Source organism: Sturnus vulgaris, chromosome 9 (genome assembly GCF_052056855.1).
Source record: "Sturnus vulgaris isolate bStuVul1 chromosome 9, bStuVul1.hap1, whole genome shotgun sequence".
NCBI lineage: Eukaryota > Metazoa > Chordata > Aves > Passeriformes > Sturnidae > Sturnus > Sturnus vulgaris.
In genome coordinates this window covers 30777327-30797238 of record NC_142251.1, presented here as the reverse complement: position 1 = coordinate 30797238, position 19912 = coordinate 30777327, and the positions used below count along the sequence as shown (strand labels likewise).

Here is a 19912-nt window from a genome sequence, read left to right as displayed (position 1 = left end):
CTGACTCGCCTAACACCTCTCACAAGGACACGAGAGCTGGAGGCAAAACTGTTCTGGGGCAGTTTCCAGCCAAGGGCTTTGTAACCTGGTTTTCCTGAAAGAATAAAGTGAGGATAAAGACTCCAAGTGCCCACCATCTACAATTAACTTCCACAAGGAGAGTGGTTAAGTGCTGGAGGAGGTTTCCCAGAGGGACTTGGGAATCTTCTATCCTTGCCTGGTTGAGTTGTGAACATCTCCAGGCCCTGAAGCAATCTCATCCAATTCTGAGTAAGCTCTGCTCTGCACAGGGGGTTGGACCAAAGACCTCTGCACATCCCTCCCAAAGTCAATTGCCCCCCGACTCTAAAAAGGCTGAAAACCTGACAGGAACCATTTGCTGAGTTGGTGACTAATTTAAAAAAATACTGACCACATGCTGTTTAAAAAAAACCCAAACAAAATTACAGTAATTATAAGTGACTTAATTTGTCAGCTGTGAAGAGTTGCCTGAAGGAAAGAAAATTAAGGGGATTAAAATAAGGAGCATTACCTCTTGTGACAAAGAGACGAAGACAAAAAATTGCCATCAACTTGTGTTTACGAGCTGCTGTGTTTCTAATTAGAGCCAGACACCAAATTGGCATTTTATCTTGATTGAAACAGAATGAAAACTGAAAAAATTAAAGGTGTCCGAAGTTAAACAGCTTTCCCTGTTTAATTAAAGGAGTAACCTTACAGCATTCAAAACAGCTGCTTTTTTTCTTCTGTTTTAAAGATCTTGGCTTTGTCAGAGCAATTTCAGTTTAAAGCACAGAGGATCTTCAAGTGGGGGGAGAAAAGCAATGAGGTCACTTGCCAATAGCAGCTGTGTGGCACAGGGCTGGGGTACAACAGCAGCCAGGGCAGTTTGCAAAATAAATGAGTAGACATTGATAAGCCAGAGGCCAGGGGAAACTCACACCTGAAATCAGGAAGAGCAATAGCAATGGATCAGCACATCGGCCCTGCCTTTGGAGAGGGCTGGCTGGGAAGGATGCTCAGCACAGCCACTCCACACCAAATTCTCTTAAAATGCAGCAAAATGGAAATCAAACTAGTGCTCAGTGGGACGTGTCAAGACAGTTGCCATCAGGCAGAAGGAACCAATTTTGTTTTCTTCTGCCACAGTGACTCAGGTTACTCATACAACAGAGACCTGCACAGAGCATGCCTGAGCAGGACACAAGCTGGTGTGCTCTGAGCTCAGCACCACTTTTCTCCTCACTGGACTAGACTCTCCAGAAGGTGGTGTGTCCCACACCTCTAAAGGACCATGGGTTACCCCCTAGAAACATGCATCAGCACTGAACCAGGACAGGACCTGTCTCCAAGTTCTGCCACAAGGCTTAATCCCTGCTTCTTTGTTAATACCCTCAAGAGCATCCTTCCTCTTCTTCCCTGCTCTGTGCCCAAAGGGTGTGAGAAGGTCACACAATCTTCCTGGGAAGATCAGAGTCACGCCTTTAACACCTGGAGGACGTGAGACCCGTGCAAAGTCCCTGCATCAATCCCAGCCCCCATGGCGTGAGGGAGACACATCCTGAAGTGAATGAATGGAGAGGGATTCTGTTTGCAAATCAAAACACTTCCCACAGGTATCACTGTCTGCATTGCACCTTTGACATCCATGGCAGGGAAAAGATGCTACTCCCACCAAATCCACTTTCAAGCTTAATGAGTTCTGGCAGCAATCCTGACAGTTTAGCCTGGCTGCTGCTTGTGACGACCGTCTGCACCTTCTCATCTGCTCTGCTATCCTGCCAAGAAAGCAACAAAAACTCTCAGCTTCATGGTTTATTCCCCCTCCATATGTACAATTAAGTGTATGCATGATCATTAAAAATAAGGCTACTTATATCATGGCTCTGAAACACATTACAAACCAACTCCATCCCCTCTCTTATTACAACATTCAAAATGCTTGGCTTCATGGTGTGCAGAGAGGGGCAAACACAACCAGAGCACACAGGCGATTGAGTGGTGCAGGGCTTTGGTAAGTGGATCTAGATGCTTCCTCGTCTAGCTGAGATAGTCAAACACAGCCAGCTCAGCGGAAGGCAGATCTTTATCCCACGATGTCTTGGCAAGGCCAGTCCAGGTCCCAGGAATTGCAGGGCCCCTCATCTTAGCATATTGCCAGTGGCAGGTGGCCCACATGGACGGGAGGACAACTTAATCCTCTCCCTTGGAACTGCCCGTTTGGGGCAAGGAAGGGGTCTAAGGAGAGGAGGAAGGGGAGGGTGTCCTTCTCGAAGACTAGAGGACTTCAGTCTCCAGTGGTGTCAACCTTGGTGACATTTCTCAACATATAATGCATCTAAAAAATAATTAATAAATCAAAGGAACAACAGAACTGTACAATGATGGGATTTCAAAGTGGATTTACTTGCATGTCCAGGTAAGGCTTAGCGACTTTCTTTTTCCAGTGGGGATGAAGAAGAGTCCAGATGAAAGTAACTGGAGATGTTCAACTGAGGACAGCCCTGTATTCTCCTGTAAGTTCCCTTCACAAGTAAATCTGTTCTCTTATGCAACAAGACAGTCTTCCAGCTTCAGCTTGTGGCTCAATAAATTTTATTATTCCTTTTTGTTTTTATTTAAAAGAATTTGTTTTCCTATCATAAAAATTAGACAACCATACCACCACCACCAGCAAAATCTGTGGAGTTAATGTTGATGGTAGACAGTTCACTGGTGTTACCAGTGTCTCAAAATGTCCTAGAAAGTCCATAAATGGAAAAAAGACCCAAACACAATCATTTTGGGGAGGAACATCAAGGTGATTTTGGTTTCTTGTCCCACTGTGGTTCCCAGATGAATACTGTAGCATATCAGCAGGACCAAGTACCTCATGCCTTGAGAGAAAACCCTTCATACCAGCTCCAGTACCTGATTAGTAAGGAAGATGAGACATTTAGAATAGGAATTTAAGACATTCATTATTTCCTACGTCAGCATACAGCTCACTAAGACAGGACTGACCCTTCTGTCTTCACCCCTTACCCTTTGCTCACTAGCATGCAATAATATCCCACAAATGGGAAAAGCACTTGGCAAGCATCCTAATTTTGATGTCTGCTTGTGTGATGATAAATTAGCCATGAAGCAAAACCATCCACAGATGCCTCATTTCCCCTCATCTCAATCACATAGCTCTTGGAAAACTTGTAACAGAGATCACAGCTTTTGTCATCCTAACTCTCTGTGCTCTTGCTTCCCTTGTCCAGGCTGGGATGGAACAGCAGCCTCTGAAGGCATGGACTAGAGACAGCAGCAAAGTACCTGTGGGGCTGCTGGAGTCTGCATTAACCTGGTTCGGCTTTACTGGGAAAAGCTCTGGAGCTGTAGCTCATGGGTAATTCCCAGTACGGCATCTCTCTCCAGACTGGTGTGGGTTTGGGCACACTCAGGCCTTTCCCAGACCATCCCACCTTCCCCCTGCATGCTATCAAAGGCAAATGGAGATACCAGAGTTCTGACAGCCCTGGCTGTCTGCACATTTCTCTCTACCTTCTCTCATTAACAAGTGCATGAGCAAAACCTCTCCTCTCTAATCACGGCTCTTGCTGCTAGATTCACTTCAAAATATCAAAAGCGTCTGTGCATTTTGTCCATTTTCCTAGGGAGTAGGTGACCAAAATAACCACCAACCAATTCCAAAACATGTTATATAAATAAAACCCCTATGAATGAGAGGCTACAGCATCACATGCTGCAACAGCAGGACTAACCCAGCCACTTGTGTCCTAAAAAAGGGGGAAAAATTCTTGATATGCAGTTAAACAGAGACCATTTGGCTGTCTCACCATTCTTGCATTTTTCGTGATTTTTACAGGTTGGTTCAGACCAGCAGCTCTGGTATGGGTCCAGAGAACTGCTATTGCCACAGGGATGTGAGTGTGGACAATCAGGACCTCAGCTTCATGATAGTGACAAAGCCGTGTAAAACTCTGCAGACAGCAAGTAAAGCCCTTTACCAGCAGTTCCAGAATGCTGCCAGGGGTCTGGGCTACAAGCTTAGTGCATTAAGCACCAAACCTAACAGCATGGTGGAGGCCAGTGCTGCTGTGTAGAATGTGGGATCAAGTTCTGGGTTGAGCTTGGTACTGTCTTGGGTACTGGTTTTGCTTGGCTGATAGACATGTAAAGGACAGTCTTTTCTGTATTACTTGACATTCAACAGATAGAAATACATTGAACAGACACTCTGGAAGACTTAACTAAAGAGCTGAAAACCTGATACTGTGCATGGGGAAGGCTGATGCTTTCACAAAACCCCGTGCTGAAAGCTGCTGTCTGTTACCCCCCATCTGAGCACCAGAGTCAGCAAAGACAGGGAGCATCCCTGCTCATTCCAGCACTGTTCCAGCCAGCTGCATACCAGCTCAGCTTTCAGCCCTGCTGCATCTGCAGCAGCCAGAGGATGGGCTCAGGTTAACGCTGGTGAGTTAACACTTAGCCTCTGCTGCCATGGGAGCTAGCAACAGCCTGGGGATGTGCTTGTGCCAGGTCCTCTGTGCTGCCAGGACCCCAAGGAGCAGCAGTGGGTGCTGGATGGCCACCAGCAACTCTTTTATATCCCACTGCAACTGGTTTCACTGCTGGGGCACTACCTGCTCACTCCACTGTGTGCCAGAGGCAAACACATCATTTAAATTGCAAACCTCCACAGCCAAGATGACCTCCTCTAAGGGTTTCTCCTTGGCTGTTCAGTGTCTCTGACCTTGCTCTTTGCTGTCAAGAGATTCAAGTGCTTAAAGGTGAGATGTGTAAAATAACTTACCTTAATTGTACCCTGACTGTTAGCAGCAATAAGCACGTTGGACTCCTAGGGGAAAAAAAAAAAAAAAAAAAAGAGGCACTATCAGAACCTGCCATTGCTTTTTCCCCCCCCCCTCTTTTTTTTTTTTTTTTGGATAAAGCAGCAGAGAACTTATTTTTATCTTAAACATTAGAAGTATATCTAATTTTAAAGGGATTTAACTACTCCTATATCTGAGATGCTTTCAAGGCTAGAAGTCTTTATAAGTTATACTACCTTGAAGAATTAGAAAGCAATAATCCTTAGTGCTTGTACAGAGCTTTAAATCTCCAAAGCAATTTGCAAACATGAATTCATTCTCACAGCCTCCCTGTGAAGTGGACTAACAAAAAATAATAGTTATTTCATCTTTTGGCAGTATACAGACAAAGATCTCCAGCACCCTAACTAAACCAACTAATCACCGTTACAAAACCCCTCTATCTCCAAGGCCAAGAGGCTTCAGATGAGTAAAACAAAGAGAAGAGATTAGAGAACAATAGCAGATGCACCCAGTTTGAAAGGGAAGATAAACACAGAGGGCTCCAGCCCTGCCTTAAGCACAGAGGCATCATCTCTTTACCTCCTGCCAATTGATGGAGTTGCATTTGGAGATATCCTGGTTGACTGCAAATTAATGGTCTGCTGCATCAGTCAGGCAATCCCCAGGCAAAAGCTGGAGGAGAGAGAGCATCTTCTCTCCAGACCGCATTCCTCATGTGACCAGCAAGCACAGATGCACTCTCCCCAGCCAAAAATCCTATCCAAAATCTACAGAGAAATCCACAAGCCTAAAGCACATAAGCACTGGGGTGCTGGCAAGAGCCCCAGAGATGCTGAGGGAGAAGCACTGCTCGCAGACAGGTGTCCTGCAGTCATGCTCATGCCAGTACACACAGTGCACTCTGCTGAACTGCCCGCAGCGAACGGTTTTCTCTCAAGAGAGCTGATATATTTTCTGAGACATATTTTTAAATTTCTCTCGCTGCTGCTATCCATCCCCAGACAAACTTCCTGTAATTATCCCATCACTTAACATATGCATTTTTAATGAACTCAGTAACTAGAACACGCCCTGTTCCAAAGGGAGTGGGAAGGCAGCTCAACACAGTCCCAAGCTGACTGCATGCTGTGTCACCATGAAGTTCAGGACTTGGCACAGCCTCCATATTTGAGGCAAAGAAAGAAAAATCCCCTTCAGTGTAGAAATCCATTTATCAGGTAAGAGTAGCCTTGTGGTGGACCACTAGGCTAACTGACACAGATAGATTTGTTCACCTTGGTACAATCATTAGAGGATTAGTTAAAACTCCTGATATTATCTCACTAATGATCTTCGAAGTCTAAGCTACTGAAAAGAAAGTATATCCTCAAAGGAAGACTATACTGCAGTTTCTTTTAATTTGGTGGCTAAGACTCTAATCCAGTTCACTGCTCAGCTTCTGGTTAACAGCCTTAAAATCAAAACCCACTAGTGGGGGAAAGCAGATATCAATATTAGCTGGGTATGGAAAGAGGGACCAGGATGCCTGATAGGATTCTGGAAGCAAGGGAGAGGGACCAGCAGCGATCTACTGTGCAGTGCAGGAGACCTGAACTCCTGAGTACAGATGATAGAGGATTTGAATGATTCTCATTTGCACTGTGAGTGACTGGTAATTCATCCTGCTGCTGCAGTCTGCTGGAGTGCCACTGTAAATGAACTCTGTTTCAATGAACAGTTTTACCTGCTAAATAAAATAAAAGTGCCAGAGGGTAATTTACTCTCACTCCCTTGTTCTTCAGAAGCCCCTGGGTGTTGGGTTTTTTTTCAGCAGGGTCTGAGCTAATCATTGCTCTGCTGCTTTCATCCACAACCACGAAATACAAACAGGAGCAGACAGCAGCAAAATTAGCACCAAATCTGTCACTGAACAAACAGTGACTTGCTTGTTAAGGCACTCTAGCACTGCTTCTCCAGGAACACAGCTAAGTAACTTGTTTTTAATCCTCCAAAGAAAAATCCACTTCCTTTTGTGTAGCCTGTAAAACAGTCAATATACTCAATGTGCTAAATGCCTAAAGAAGTTATGAAGTTGTTTAGATTTGTAGGTTTGTAACTTGTGACAGCTGTGTGCACGTTAAACCAATCTTTTTGCCAGGATATGTATGAATGGAGTCACGAGGACCTCAAAGGAAAACTACCATCACGACTGAACTGGCAGAATACCTATATTCCTAAACACACTACTATGATGCACTGAGGCATGAAAAACAGGGTCTCACCATCCATTGCGGCTGCATGTTCTACTTTACCATAACCAATTGGTGTTTCTGTGCAATGCAAGAAGGTTTAAAGACTGGCCTTACTCATCACTTCCATTTCTGTTGCCTGCAGGAGCCAGTAACTCCCAAAGCAGAGGCAGTAGGAACATTGAAGATCCAGCCCAACTCAGTAATCTTGCTCTGAGGAAAGCAGTTATTAAAATGATTCTTCTACACACGAATCTTCTCCTATGAGTGGTTTGTACTTGCAGACCCTGTTAGCAGGAGAGGCAGGAGGAACAAGATGCCTTTGCTAAAACAAGACTGAAGAAGAAAAATGAACAAACATAGCAAAGACTGAGAGATTAGGGTTTACTGCCTGGAAACAATAGCATTTTGTTCTGTGCGGCTGCTAATCTCAACCTTTAGAATCTTGGTCCTCTTAAGGTAACAGAAAAAAGCTCTGGGGATGTCAAAATTATGCATCTTCTTGTCTTTTAGTGTTACATATGAATTTAAAAATCTAACTGGCAAACGTAGGTGCACGTCAGGACTCACATCAAAATTAATATAGGGTCCAGTTCCAGAACTGCTCTAATATGCTCCAAGGCTGAAGTTCTGTGCTAAGACCTATGAAAAAATTTCTACATCTGCCCTGCTTTTTTCTAGGACTGCAGAGACGGTATTATGGGAAATCTGAAGGGCAGTTCCTTGACATGGGAAAGACTTGACTCCACCACAAATCTCTGTTATTGCACAGGCTGGATATATATTCACAAAGAGGTAATCATTATGTAAAATGAAGCCGTAAATTGGTCTTGAGTGCAAAGACAGACCTGACACAAGCACCTCTGTCCTGAATCTGACACATGCCTGTTTCTCCAGTCTCAATATGACTGGTGGACCCACAGTGACTTTAGAGCATTCACTCATGGGATTTGAATGGACTTTCACTGATTGCACAAAAATTAAAAAAAGAAATTTTTGCAGCACATTCTTGATGGCAAAGAAAAACAAAATCAAGTTTAGGACCTTCCTGAGTATATGAGATACCTGCTACATTCATCATTCAAAGGAATAATTCACCTGGTGACAGCTGGGTTTTGAAGCACCCTGATTTTCTTCCCTCCAAGATGAGTCCTATTTTGGACGGCCCTGGGGAAGCAATTTGTACAGGAAAGGAATGGAGGACAATTAAAGTCTGGCTGACTGCTGCTATTCATGCAAGAGCAGTCAACAGTAAGACAATCAGAAATGCTCTAGATGTTTTGCGAGGTTTGAAGAAACTCAGCTGAAAACTGAAAAGTTGTCAGAGCTGCTCCAGTGCAACAGGGAGTCAATGACAGCTGAGGTTGAAGCTCTTCCACTCCTTCACATCTTTGTGTAAGAAAGCATTGCTGAGAGGAGAGAATATCTAAATGAATGTGATCCCAGATGGACAACTGTTAAAACCACGCACACATCTCAGAAGGGACACCCACTGATATCCAAATGGACTCAAATCCAGGGAGTGAGGAAAAGCTCTGGACACACCCTCCATCCTTCCAGTACCTGCAGGGGTCCTCTCTGGCTATCCCTCCTCATCAATAAAAATGCCTCGCTGCAGCTGCAGGAGCTACACATCCCTCTCACCAGTGGGCTCGTACAAAATCATAGCTGAATATTTTAGTCTTCCTCTGCTGATATCAGGCCTGTCCCAGAAAGGGCTCAAAAAGGGTAAGATGAGCACAAATCACTAACAAATATTTTTCCCTTGAATACAGTCCTTTCTGAGACCATTCCTCTCTTGCTACCCCACACATATCAATCCTTGAAGTAGAAATCAGAAGCCCACACTGAAGGAAAAGTTGAAGAGATCGTTCCTTAGGATGGATGCGTTTCCAAGGTGTATGTACACATTTTCACACAAAGGACTGGAAATAATTTTTGGGTCTTTTACTGTATTATAAATAATTACAGGCCATAATATTTGTGCTTCTTTGTTATCCCACCCTTTTCTGCACAAATAAAGGAGATTCACCTCAAACTTCCAGCATAGCCATCACTCAGGTAAGCATGGGTTTCCTGTTTTTTCAGTTAGGTTTGTTCTATGGATTCACAGCTAGGGCTCTTTAAACATCTTGTTTTAAATTAACAACTTCTCACCTTCCCTCCCCAGCAGATGCTTTGGCTAAAAAACGGCTGTATTTCCAACACTTATTCCAAGGAGCTGGAGCCTCATTAAGGAAAGCTGTTGATACAGTGGGAAAATCACCTGAGTGAGAAAGCTTGCACTCAAGCAGCCATTGTCTTCTGTTAATTGCAGGTAGAATAAAAGTATATAGTTGAACTAAATCTAGTACTTTTTGTACAGAAAGTCCATTATTTAAGTGAATTTACTCCTTCCTTACTGAAGGTGGCAACTACTACTCTGGTGCTGGCTTTTAGGACTGAGCTGCAGACTATCTGCAAAACATATTTCACCAAAACTTCTCGCATCAATGTCACACACTAAGTCTTTCTACATATCTAAATGTACAAAAGTGGCTCCCCAATAGACCACCACTGCTTGACTGCTCTTCATCTTGTAATTAGCAGATTCGAATGGCTTTTCACTCTAATTCCCCTGAGCCCTGGTTATTTTCTTGTTGCATGACACTTCAGCTTTTTGTTTTTGAAAGAAAATTACAAATCCTAACCCAGAAAACACAATGAACCTCCACTGAACAAAAATCAAGAGTTTTTGAAAAGCTGAACTTCTAGATTAGATCCCTTCCCAGCAGGACAATGTGCCAGATGCATGCCAGATTTTGGACGTTTTTTTCTATTCTTGTGATACAACAGTTATCAATGAAACGTGCACAGTGGGTTGGCTGAAGTGGTGCACAACCCTCTATCTCCCTGTGAACCAGAATTTACTTTCTATGCCATCATGCTCACCTAACATTAGTCTCTTCTGAAAAAATTTAAAGGAATACTTGTTATCTATACTGTGAACATCAGGCTCAAGCAGAAATTAATTACTTTACACCAAGTGTTTCTTTACAGAACAAGGTCTAACATACAAAATATGTTGCACCAAAATACTTCAGGAGCAGCAACACCTAACTCTTCAGGTATAAAATCTGGAACAGAGCATGCATGCCTAAACTGTGTCTTCATATCCTTAGAAATTGTATTTTTATCTAAATCTGAAGGTAATACCTTTGTACACACAGAGATAAAGCCTCTTTAGGCTTATCTGTGCCCCAGAAAAAAAGCAAAAACCCAATACATCTGAAATAGGTCTTGTCTGTGCTCCTTTCTAGAGCCAGTTGCAAATACACAATCTTTCAGATTTTTTAAATTCACAAATGCTACACAATTATACCCACCCAGCACAACAAGGATATTTTCTAAAATGTTAAGCCTCAGATTTAAAGATTATGGCACTCCTTTGACTCACTTTCTGTAGGCAGACTTGCCTACAATCATATACATATATATATATAGTTTCTTCTTATGTCAGAATTCATGGGCACACTGTAAAGCATTTTAGAAAAAATTTTTCAAACAAAATAGTGTTTTCATCATCCTACATCATGCAGAGTTTGCAGCTTCCACACAAGATGAAGTGCATCTCACTAGGAAATGTGCCCAGGTAGAAATTCACATTTTCTTGACTCCCTTCCCTTGTTTTTTAGCAATTCGAGACTTTAACCTCTGCACCTGGGATGCCTTTATCAAGTTTTCTGACATTTACACATCTGGTATTTCCAGCTGCAACTCAATACACATGACTATAGCCCTTTTTCCTAGTCCCTGAAACAGTCTTCTCAATTTTGGATTTTATATATATATTTTTTTTTTCTTCTATTCAGATCAAATACAGCACAAGAAAACACTGTATAACTGAAAGCTTATCTGTTATCATACATACCCAGGTTTGTATTCACAGCTCATGGGTGCCCTGAGGAGAGCAGTCCAAGGCTTGCTCCAATGACACACTCAAGCAGTAAGCCATCTCTCAGCCAAGTGAAAAACCCCTTTTCCTTAACATGCCTTTTTCATTTCTGCATGTAGCTCTCAAGAAAACAACCAACCCAATATCAAAAAGGCAACTGAAGACAGGGCTAGAAGAAAATAGGACTACACACATATCCAGTACTGTACACAGCCATCAATTTCCTTGTTTCTATGCCATCTTCTGAATTCAAGATGGAAATGGAGGCCAATGAGACTGATGGGGAGAAAGCAAAGAAAGCTCTGCAAAGGCAGGAGAGCCAGCCAGCAAAGCCTACCCCAGGTAGTGCTGATATATTGGCAACTGCCTCTGCAGTGTAGTCATTCTAGAGCAAAACTGGCATTGATGAACATCTAATTTATTTAGAACACAAGATAAGAAAATCTCATTAGACACTTATTATTCTGCATCTACTGCAAAGCAAGATACACAGCTCTAACAGCTGCTGCACACTCCCCCAGCAGGCAAGGTAGGGAGACATACATTAAAACCAAATTATTCTGGTATTAACTGTGCACCCCCAAAGCACAAGTCTTCCCCTCCTCTCTGTGTGGGAATATTGAATTCCACTGCCCATTTATCTGTGACAGGGTCTCTAAACTCACTTGTTCCTATAGTCATAAATCTGGGATTTCAGATGCTCCCATAAACAATATGCTCAAGACCTTGAAGGAAGTGGCAGCAGTATATAAATACAGCTTACAATAAGCATTCAAAAATATATGCATAAACATGCAACACATTAATATCAATACTGCAAAACCACAGGAAATGGCAAGGCATTAGTTCAGTGAAGACAGCTTTTAGCATCAATTCTTTAAAGACTTAAAACCCCCAAATATTCATTTGGCAACACAATGCCATACACTGCTTGACAACTGCACAGTTTAAGACCTGCATTCCTACTGCCAACACGTTTTCCTCCCTTTCCCTTCTATCATTTGTTTCAGTCAGTCATTACATCATGCTGGAGGTGATGTATTTAATCTCTGCCTAGCCAAGGTCAGGCTGCTCTGCCCATCAGTGCAATGTGGGGCAAAACCAAGCCCCAGGGTGTTATCATTACTATTGCTATTGCATATGCCTCCCTTCCAAACTCGCATCCAAAACAAAATATACAATCTGGAGAAACAGCCACTGATCTGCATGAGAGTATTCAGAAATTTCATCTAAATCCGGTACTTTCAGATTTTGGTTTTGTGCAGACCAGTGGAAAACCATCAGGGATCAGAGCTGTAAACACAAATCAATAGAATGTGAAAAGCCTTTTCTATTCAAGCTACCCTGAATTAGGTAAGACAAACAATCCACCCTACTAACACCAGAGCTATGCAGCCCAGTACCAAAGCACAGCAAAGACCACAGCTCCCAGCTGCTGCACTAAGAAAGAATGGATGCAGAGAAACTTATAAGAGAAAGGTTCTCCCTCTAGAAGATGGCTGGGCACTGGAACAGGCTCCCCAGGTAAGCGGTCACAGCACCAAGCCTGACAGAGCTCAGTATGTGTTTGGACAACACTCTGAGGCATGTGGTGGGATTGTTGGGGTATTCTGTGCAGGGCCAAGAGTTGTACTTCATGATTCTTGTGGGTCCCTTCCAACTTGTGATATTCTATGATTCTATCCCAGCTCCTTGGTCCTCTTTAATTGACAGTACACTCCCCCTGCCCTTATTGTGAATGGCCAACTTCAATCTGCTAAAGCCCTGCTTCATGTTCAAATGGTTCTGTCATGCCTCTTTCACACTCAGGATGTGCTTCTCCCATCCCTCTTATCTTTTCTATTTTTCTTCCTTCTTTTTGCAAGTCAGTGATTTCTCTTCTAGCTCAACTGTACCCAACACTCCTCAGCTCCCTCTTTCAAATAATCTTCACACTCAAATCAGCAATTTCCTTACTTGTGCAAGAACACCTGGATCTTTCCAAGACCATCTATTCCATATTCTTCAGGGCTTTTGTATTCGTGACATCATTGTCACTGGCATAGCATTTCTCACCAAAACCTTACTTTCAGCACTCTGTTCTTAGTTTCAACTGCCGCTTCCACAGTACTAGGTACATCTTTCCATCTCCTCTTCCTCCTCAAGTGAATTCACCCTTGAAAATCCTACTTACAGCACAGTTTCCTCTCCTTCCCTTTCCTTCCCTCCAACACACTAGCACCAACAGAAATGTGCACATGTTCCTCGGGGCCAGAAAGGGAAGAGATGATGGTAAGCCTTCCTTTCTGGTCCCAATATCCAATCAACCAACTGTATCTGCTTCTAGAGGCACCTCTCCCTTGGCTCCTCAACTCATTACTGCACGAGGATGATACAGCTATTCCCCTGGGCCCTGCCTGGGCTGTCAGCTACAGCTCATTCCCACATCTAAGAAACATCTGCCTAGATAAACCCCAGAGGACAAAAGCATATAAGCAGGCAGAAGCCTTATGGTTAGGAACTGCAACCTCATGTTATTTCATGGGAACAAACTGCCACTGGGCCAGGAGCATCCAACTAGAGAAGGTGATCCACGTCAGCAGCTCACAGATTCACACATGCCCCAGATAGCCTTGCTTTCGTGCTGTTTCCTGATACACAAGAGCTAATCCTGCACATCAGCTGCTGTTCTGAGCCGGAGCCTGGTCCTCTGAAGGCTGACGAATCCCGTTGGGCCAAGAGGGATCATTACTATATGACATGTCTCCTGTGCTCCATAAAGCCCAGCACATGGTTGATGCTGCCAGCAGCTTGCTTGGGCCAGGCACCAGAACTCAGATCCTGTTATTATATTGGTCCCCACATAGAAATACCACAAAATAAGTCATTAACTGGTCCAGCTCCTGCTTTCCTTCCTTTCCCAGTGCCATTTGATTCAGTCTCTAAATAGCTGAATGATAACAGGCTTAAAATTGATCCAATCACCTTGATGTTAATATTTTAAATTATTAAGTCTTAGTTCTCTAATGCAAATAAATCATTTATATGTGCACATTTAATTAACAATCCAATCAGTAAAAACAACTTTGCATTCGCACCACATGTTTTATCAGAGGAGCCAAAGACACATTACAACATTAATTAAGTGTAATAAATGCCCTGGTGAGGTAGTGAAGTGTTATCCTTCATGTGGGGAAAGCGAGACAACACACTTGGTGGATTTGCCCAAGGTTAATCCAGATGTTCCAAATGAGGTGTTGAACAAAAAAGGCAGGGATGAAGACCACGGAGGTTTAACTCTCCTCGTAAGAATTCCTGTGGGAACTGCAGTATTTACTTATTTGCTGATGGGAAATCCATTCCAGTTGCATTCCTCTCCCAAAAAAACTTAAGTCACAAACCACTGCAATCAAGCATGCTGAAAACCAGCTCTAAATTGTGACAGCCAGCCATGTGAGGCTGAACACACAGGGTCCAACATCATCCAACATCATCCCCAGTCAAGGGTTCTGAAGGACATGTTATGACCTTCCCACACCACAGTTCACACCTATGCACATACCTAAGCACATGGGATCTGGACACTTAACCTGGTAGTCTGAGGTCCTAGATGTACATGAGTGTCTGGTAGCTCCCAAGTGTTTCATCAGCTCAACCAGCCCTTGGGCAATTTCATACCAGGCTCCCATTCAAGCAGAAATTCCTGAATGACCCAAGCTAACTTCTGGGGACAGAGGTCTTGCAGCTGTGTAACTGCTGGGACTACATACTGGCCACTGCCAGCAGGACAGGCTGGGGAAAAAAACTTTCCTAAACCCCTCACATGACACCGTCCCCTCAAGGCAAAAGTGGAAGAACAATTCGTGCATAACAACCAGAGATGGTGGCAATCAATACAGGAAGATGGGTTAATCACAGGTGATGTCAGGAATGATGAAGGGAGCCAGCTGAGCCAAGCTGGCTGGGTCAGCAAAAGAGAAAACACTTTGACAGAAACTCACAAAATCAATTTATTTTAAACTCACAACGGATACATACTCTGCTACTGTTAACTTTATATGGTTGGCTGTCAACAATCTGGGGCAGCCAAGCTGTCTGTTTGGGCAACACCTAGCAGGGTGGGATGACCTGGCTGGAAACCAGGTGCTCACCAAAGCCAGTCTGTCACTCCCCTCCCCCAGCTGGACACAGGAAACAATAGGCTTAGAGTTGAGATGAGGACAGGGAGAGATCACTCTCCAATTACCATCGCAGGCAAAACAGGCTCAACTTGGGGAAAATCTGATTTATCACTAATCACATCTGAGTCGGATAATGAGAAATAAAAGAAAATCTTAAAAACGCCCTCCCCCCATCTCTTCCTTCTTCCCAGGCTCAGCTTTACTCCTGACTTTTTCTATCACTTCCCCCTCAGCAACAGAGAGGGACAAGGACCTGGGGCCACAGTCAGCTCATATTGTCTCTGCCATTCCTTCTCTTCTCAAGGGGAAGACTCCTCGAGCTCTTCCCCTGCTCCAGCACAGGTCCCTCCCACTAGAGACAGTTCACAAACTGCTTCAATGTGAGTTCTTCCCACAGGCTGCAGTTCTTCACTAACTGCCCCAGTGTCAGTCCCTGTGTGGTCACAAGTCCTGCCAGATAACCTGCTCTGAAGTGTGGACACCTCTCTCCACATGTCCATAGGCCCTGCTGGGAGCCTGTTCCAGTGTGGGCTTCCCACAGGGTCACATCCTTCTTCTGGGCATCCACCAGCATGGAGTTCTCCACGGGCTGCAGCAGGTGAATCTGCTCTCTGGCCCTCCATGGCCACAGGGAAACAGCTGCCTCACAGACTGCAGGGAATTCTCTTGCACCTGGAGCACCTTCTCCCCTTCCTCACTGAGCTTTGGGTCTCCAGCAGAATTGTTTCTCACATATTCTCACTCCTCTCTCTCCCTGATACAGTTGTGCAGTATTTCCTCTCACCTCTTCTTAAATCCATTATCCCAGAGGTGCTACCAACATTGATGATGGGCTCAGCTTTGGCCAGCGGTGGGTCCATCTTGGAGCTGGCTGGAACTGGCTCTGTTGGACACGGGGGAAACTGAAACTTTGGGAAACTTCCCACAGAAGCCACCCCTGTCCCTCCCCCAAAACCTTGCCACACAAACCCACCTAGTAAATTGCATCTCCTGCAGACTGTAGCTTCTTTGCCTCATTCCAATAAAAACCACCTCCACTCTCAAGACTGATCTGACACAGATAATCAAAAAAGGATCAGTTTAAATTCTGACCTTTTTAGTTTCTCTGCTTTATCTTTAACAACATCCTTTAAACACACCCAAACATTTTTAAGTGGGACCCCACCACCAAATCAAAGTCAAATCCTGATACAACAGTATCCTAAACCAACCACATTTGAAAGTTCTGGACGTATATTTAAATCCTGGCCATTGCATTAGTGGGTCTCAAAATAATGTTGCAGGGAGACTTAGTGCTCCATAAACACATTAACTCTTCTAAATGTTTTGCTTATGCCAGCTGGAAAAGAAGGATGATGGTTTTACTGCATCTGCAAGCTTTCTAATTGTGTTACTGGATGCGCCAGAAGTCTGGCAGCCACAGAAATCAAAGCCTTCATTTCTCTTTAGGCCAAGAACAGTGTATTTAATAGCAACAGGAATGGAGTCACAGTTCCAAGTGTCAGCACTGAGGGTGCTATTTGAGGGAGGGAACAACAGAATATATTAAAGCTGAAGCTGCAGGCAGGGAGCATGGGGAACTACACATCTATGGGACTAGCAGGGCTAAAGCAATATAGGAAGAAACACACCAGGAAAGCAAAAATATCTCATCCCTGGAGGCTGCTTCCACCCAAAGGGCTGCAGGCTGCTTGGTGGTAAGAACAGACAAGAGAAGGATACCTGCAAGCTGGCCCAGCTTGTAGCTGCATAAACCATTTTTTATATAAAAAGATATAAAATTTTTCCTTTTATTTTCTATGCAACACACATGTGCCACAGAAGTGACATCACCAGGACCTGGTGAGACAAAAAAAATGATAAATGGTTTCTAGCACAGAAAACTCAAGGCACAAACATTAACATCAGCATGCACAGAATTCATGAAATTGTACTAATACTAATGCTATTTATAACATATGCCTATTTGGGAAAAAGGATTTTGATTTGAGGAATGAAAATTTAATTAAGGTAAAACAAAAGTTTCCATTAATCTTGATAGAATTCACAGTCTGCTGCTCTCCTTCATCATCCACTTATAACACAAGTGGATGTTATAAGAGGATCAAGAGTCGCCCTACGTACCTGAAACCTCCCGCAGTGCAGACAAGGCTGGTCAGGCTGTACCAGAGCACGTGGCCTTGCCAAGGCTTACAAAATAGAGCACTTTGTCTCCTCAAGATACTGTTCCAAAAATGCCCTGAGTGCAGTGGGCACATGCTTCACTAAGCCAGGACACACAGGAAAATGAAGAAGGGATATTGATAAACTTGAGAATGGCAAAGAAAAATGGACGGAGCCTAAGACCTGCAGGCAGGTTCTGATGAAACGCATTTCAAATCACAAGCACAAGTTTTCTCTTGAGCAGATAGAATTCCAGTTATACTTAAATCTTCTCCCTGTGTGAATTCAAGTCATTGAATTTGTATTAAAAACATTTCCTGTTCTCTGTTCCCACAGTACAGGTAAGCACCAGTAAGGATGGGGCAGCAGAACAGAGTATCTTCCTCAGCCAGGAGAACCATCTCCTATACACACCTGTGGCAAAGAAGGGGTTTAGGGCTGGCTTGGCTCACAGGCAGTGAGGGCTCTGTAAATGTATTATAACTGTATGGAAGAGGGAGCTGACCTGAACTGTGGCCAGGTCATACCTGCAAAGCTATTTGGAAGAGAGGGATCCTTGCTTTATACAGTTAAAGATCCTGGAATCTCTGAAAGAAGATACATCAAAGCCATTTTTGCAGGTCAGTTTTCAAAGTAAAGCCACAATGCAAACTATCAGCTTTCATGACAAAATTGTATGGCTGGTATTGATAAAGATAATACAGTAAATTGCATTTTAATAAGGTATGGCTGTACATAAAAAAGTGAAGAACTTCATTAAACAAAATCATGCAGAGTACAGATGATACACATGAAGTTGCTTTCGATATCCTACTCCTGATGCTTTCTCCATTGTATTTATCTGAGGTGAGAAGGGAGTGAGGAGACAGCTATGCCTCAGGCATTAAGAATTATGAGAGTATAGCTTTATAGCTTTAGTACAATAAATGCAAAGTATGGGCATCTTTCCTATTTCATTCTGCAGAATGAACTATTCAAAAGATAATAATGAACTTTGCATCATCTAGAGGACTCAATTGTGCCTTCTGTCTGCTTCCCTAATCTCAGCTATCTAAAACACTCCTCAATCCAGAAGCATGAGTGAAACCAGCAACTAAAATGCAGCCAAGAAGTCAGAAATCACTGGGTCATTCAGCTGTAGAAAAGCATTTTAGATTTGAAAACAAAGGATGCAAAAAGAACAAACAAGGAAACCCACCAAGCACTGAGATTAAAGTCAGAAGTAAATACAGGATGTCTTAAGACAAGTTCATTGATTGTGAAAGGGAAAAAAAAAATATCCAAACTCAACACACAATTCATACTAGACAGGAATTCTCTATTCTTTCATTCATCTTCAAACTTTCCCTCTTCTCCCTCATTCACCTCCCTGAAACTTACCCTCCCCTATGGAATACCAGGAGGCAGCCCATGTATTCTAACTGCATTTGCTATTCTACTGAATCCCATAGATTAAAATGGGCAAAATTAGCTGAATTCACCTATCAGGCATTCTCCACAATACTAGAGGAGAAGCCACCTGAAGCTGTAGATGGGCTTTCTTTTGTTTACAGCTTTTAAGTAATTCAGAGAGGAGCTGTCAAGTTGAATCTGCAAAGCTCCCTTCACTTTGGACTTGTGCTATCAGACTGCTTGCCTATTGTTTATAAAGACAAAAAGGAAAGTGTTACAGGATCATATGTCTGCACGGGAGGGGAGTCAAGGACTAGGGGAACAAGGGCTGTCAGGACAGGAGTCATAAAAAATACAGATGGGAAAGCAAGAGTAGGCAGTAAGTGAAATACAGATGTACCAGTGAAGGAGCAAGAGCAAGTTGCCAGTTTGGTTGTGCTGTAAATACACAACACCTGCAGTTTCTTGTGGAATATGATATCACTCTTTAAAAAGGAAAGCCCCAAATGCAAATGGTAACTTTAATTAGCAATTAAAAGCCCAACTTCCCAGTTATACAACTGCAGCTGCCTCTCCCAGATCTGTCTCACTTCTGCAAGCTCGTGACAGCTGTCAGGCAGTGGGCCAGCACTTAGTAATCATTCCCAAACCTCAGACAGCACAATTCCATCCTTTATTTTCAGTTTTTTTCTGGGCTCTTTGGGCAGACAAAGATTTACTAGGTCCTACCTGGGGACCAGAAAAACACAGGTGATGGTCCCTGGCATCCCAGAGAGTTCATACATTTCAAGACGCCTTTCAGAATTTTTTAAGTGACTCTGTGGCATGCACAGTTCTGATAGGGTTTTGCACAGTCATTTTCAATCAAAGATGCAAACCTGACTTTAAAGTAAATGACTGTTTCTTGAAGCATCAAGAATGGAGAGGGGAGGGAAACCTCAGGACGTGCAGCCTGCTCCACTCACGCACATCCCTCCAACCAGAATGCAATCACCTCTACAGCCAGTTTGCTAATCCTAACAGCAACTTTAAAAAAAGAGCATTTTAATACAAAACCCAGTAACTATGATTACAGTCTTGCTCTAAGCTACTGAGCTGGATTAACACTTGGCAATTATACTTAGCTGTGAATGCAGCCAACAAAATCCTGCCCAAAGGTTGTCCCCTCGTGGTAGGACATTGCAGCCGAGGATGCTGCAGGAGCTCTCT

The 19912-nt window shown here is 43.4% G+C and overlaps 1 protein-coding gene and 1 long non-coding RNA gene across 3 annotated transcripts in view; both read right to left on the bottom strand.

The window, feature by feature from the left end:
* Positions 1-1802: 1802 nt before the first annotated feature.
* Positions 1803-19912, bottom strand: part of COP1 (COP1 E3 ubiquitin ligase) — a 129178-nt gene continuing 111068 nt past the window's right edge. For both annotated transcript variants that reach the window (XM_014874704.2, XM_014874707.2), the window contains exons 19-20: positions 4805-4849; positions 1803-2910 (exon numbers count right to left, since the gene is read on the bottom strand). In XM_014874704.2, the coding sequence (XP_014730190.1) occupies positions 2893-2910; positions 4805-4849 (63 nt within the window). In that variant the 3' untranslated portion in view covers positions 1803-2892. The remainder of the gene's footprint in view (positions 2911-4804; positions 4850-19912) is intronic.
* On the bottom strand, positions 4911-19822 carry LOC148222886 (uncharacterized). Its single transcript, XR_015805557.1, has 2 exons — positions 16871-19822; positions 4911-9275 (listed from the first exon to the last, which is right to left on the bottom strand). It is a non-coding gene; the product is annotated as an uncharacterized LOC148222886 (long non-coding RNA).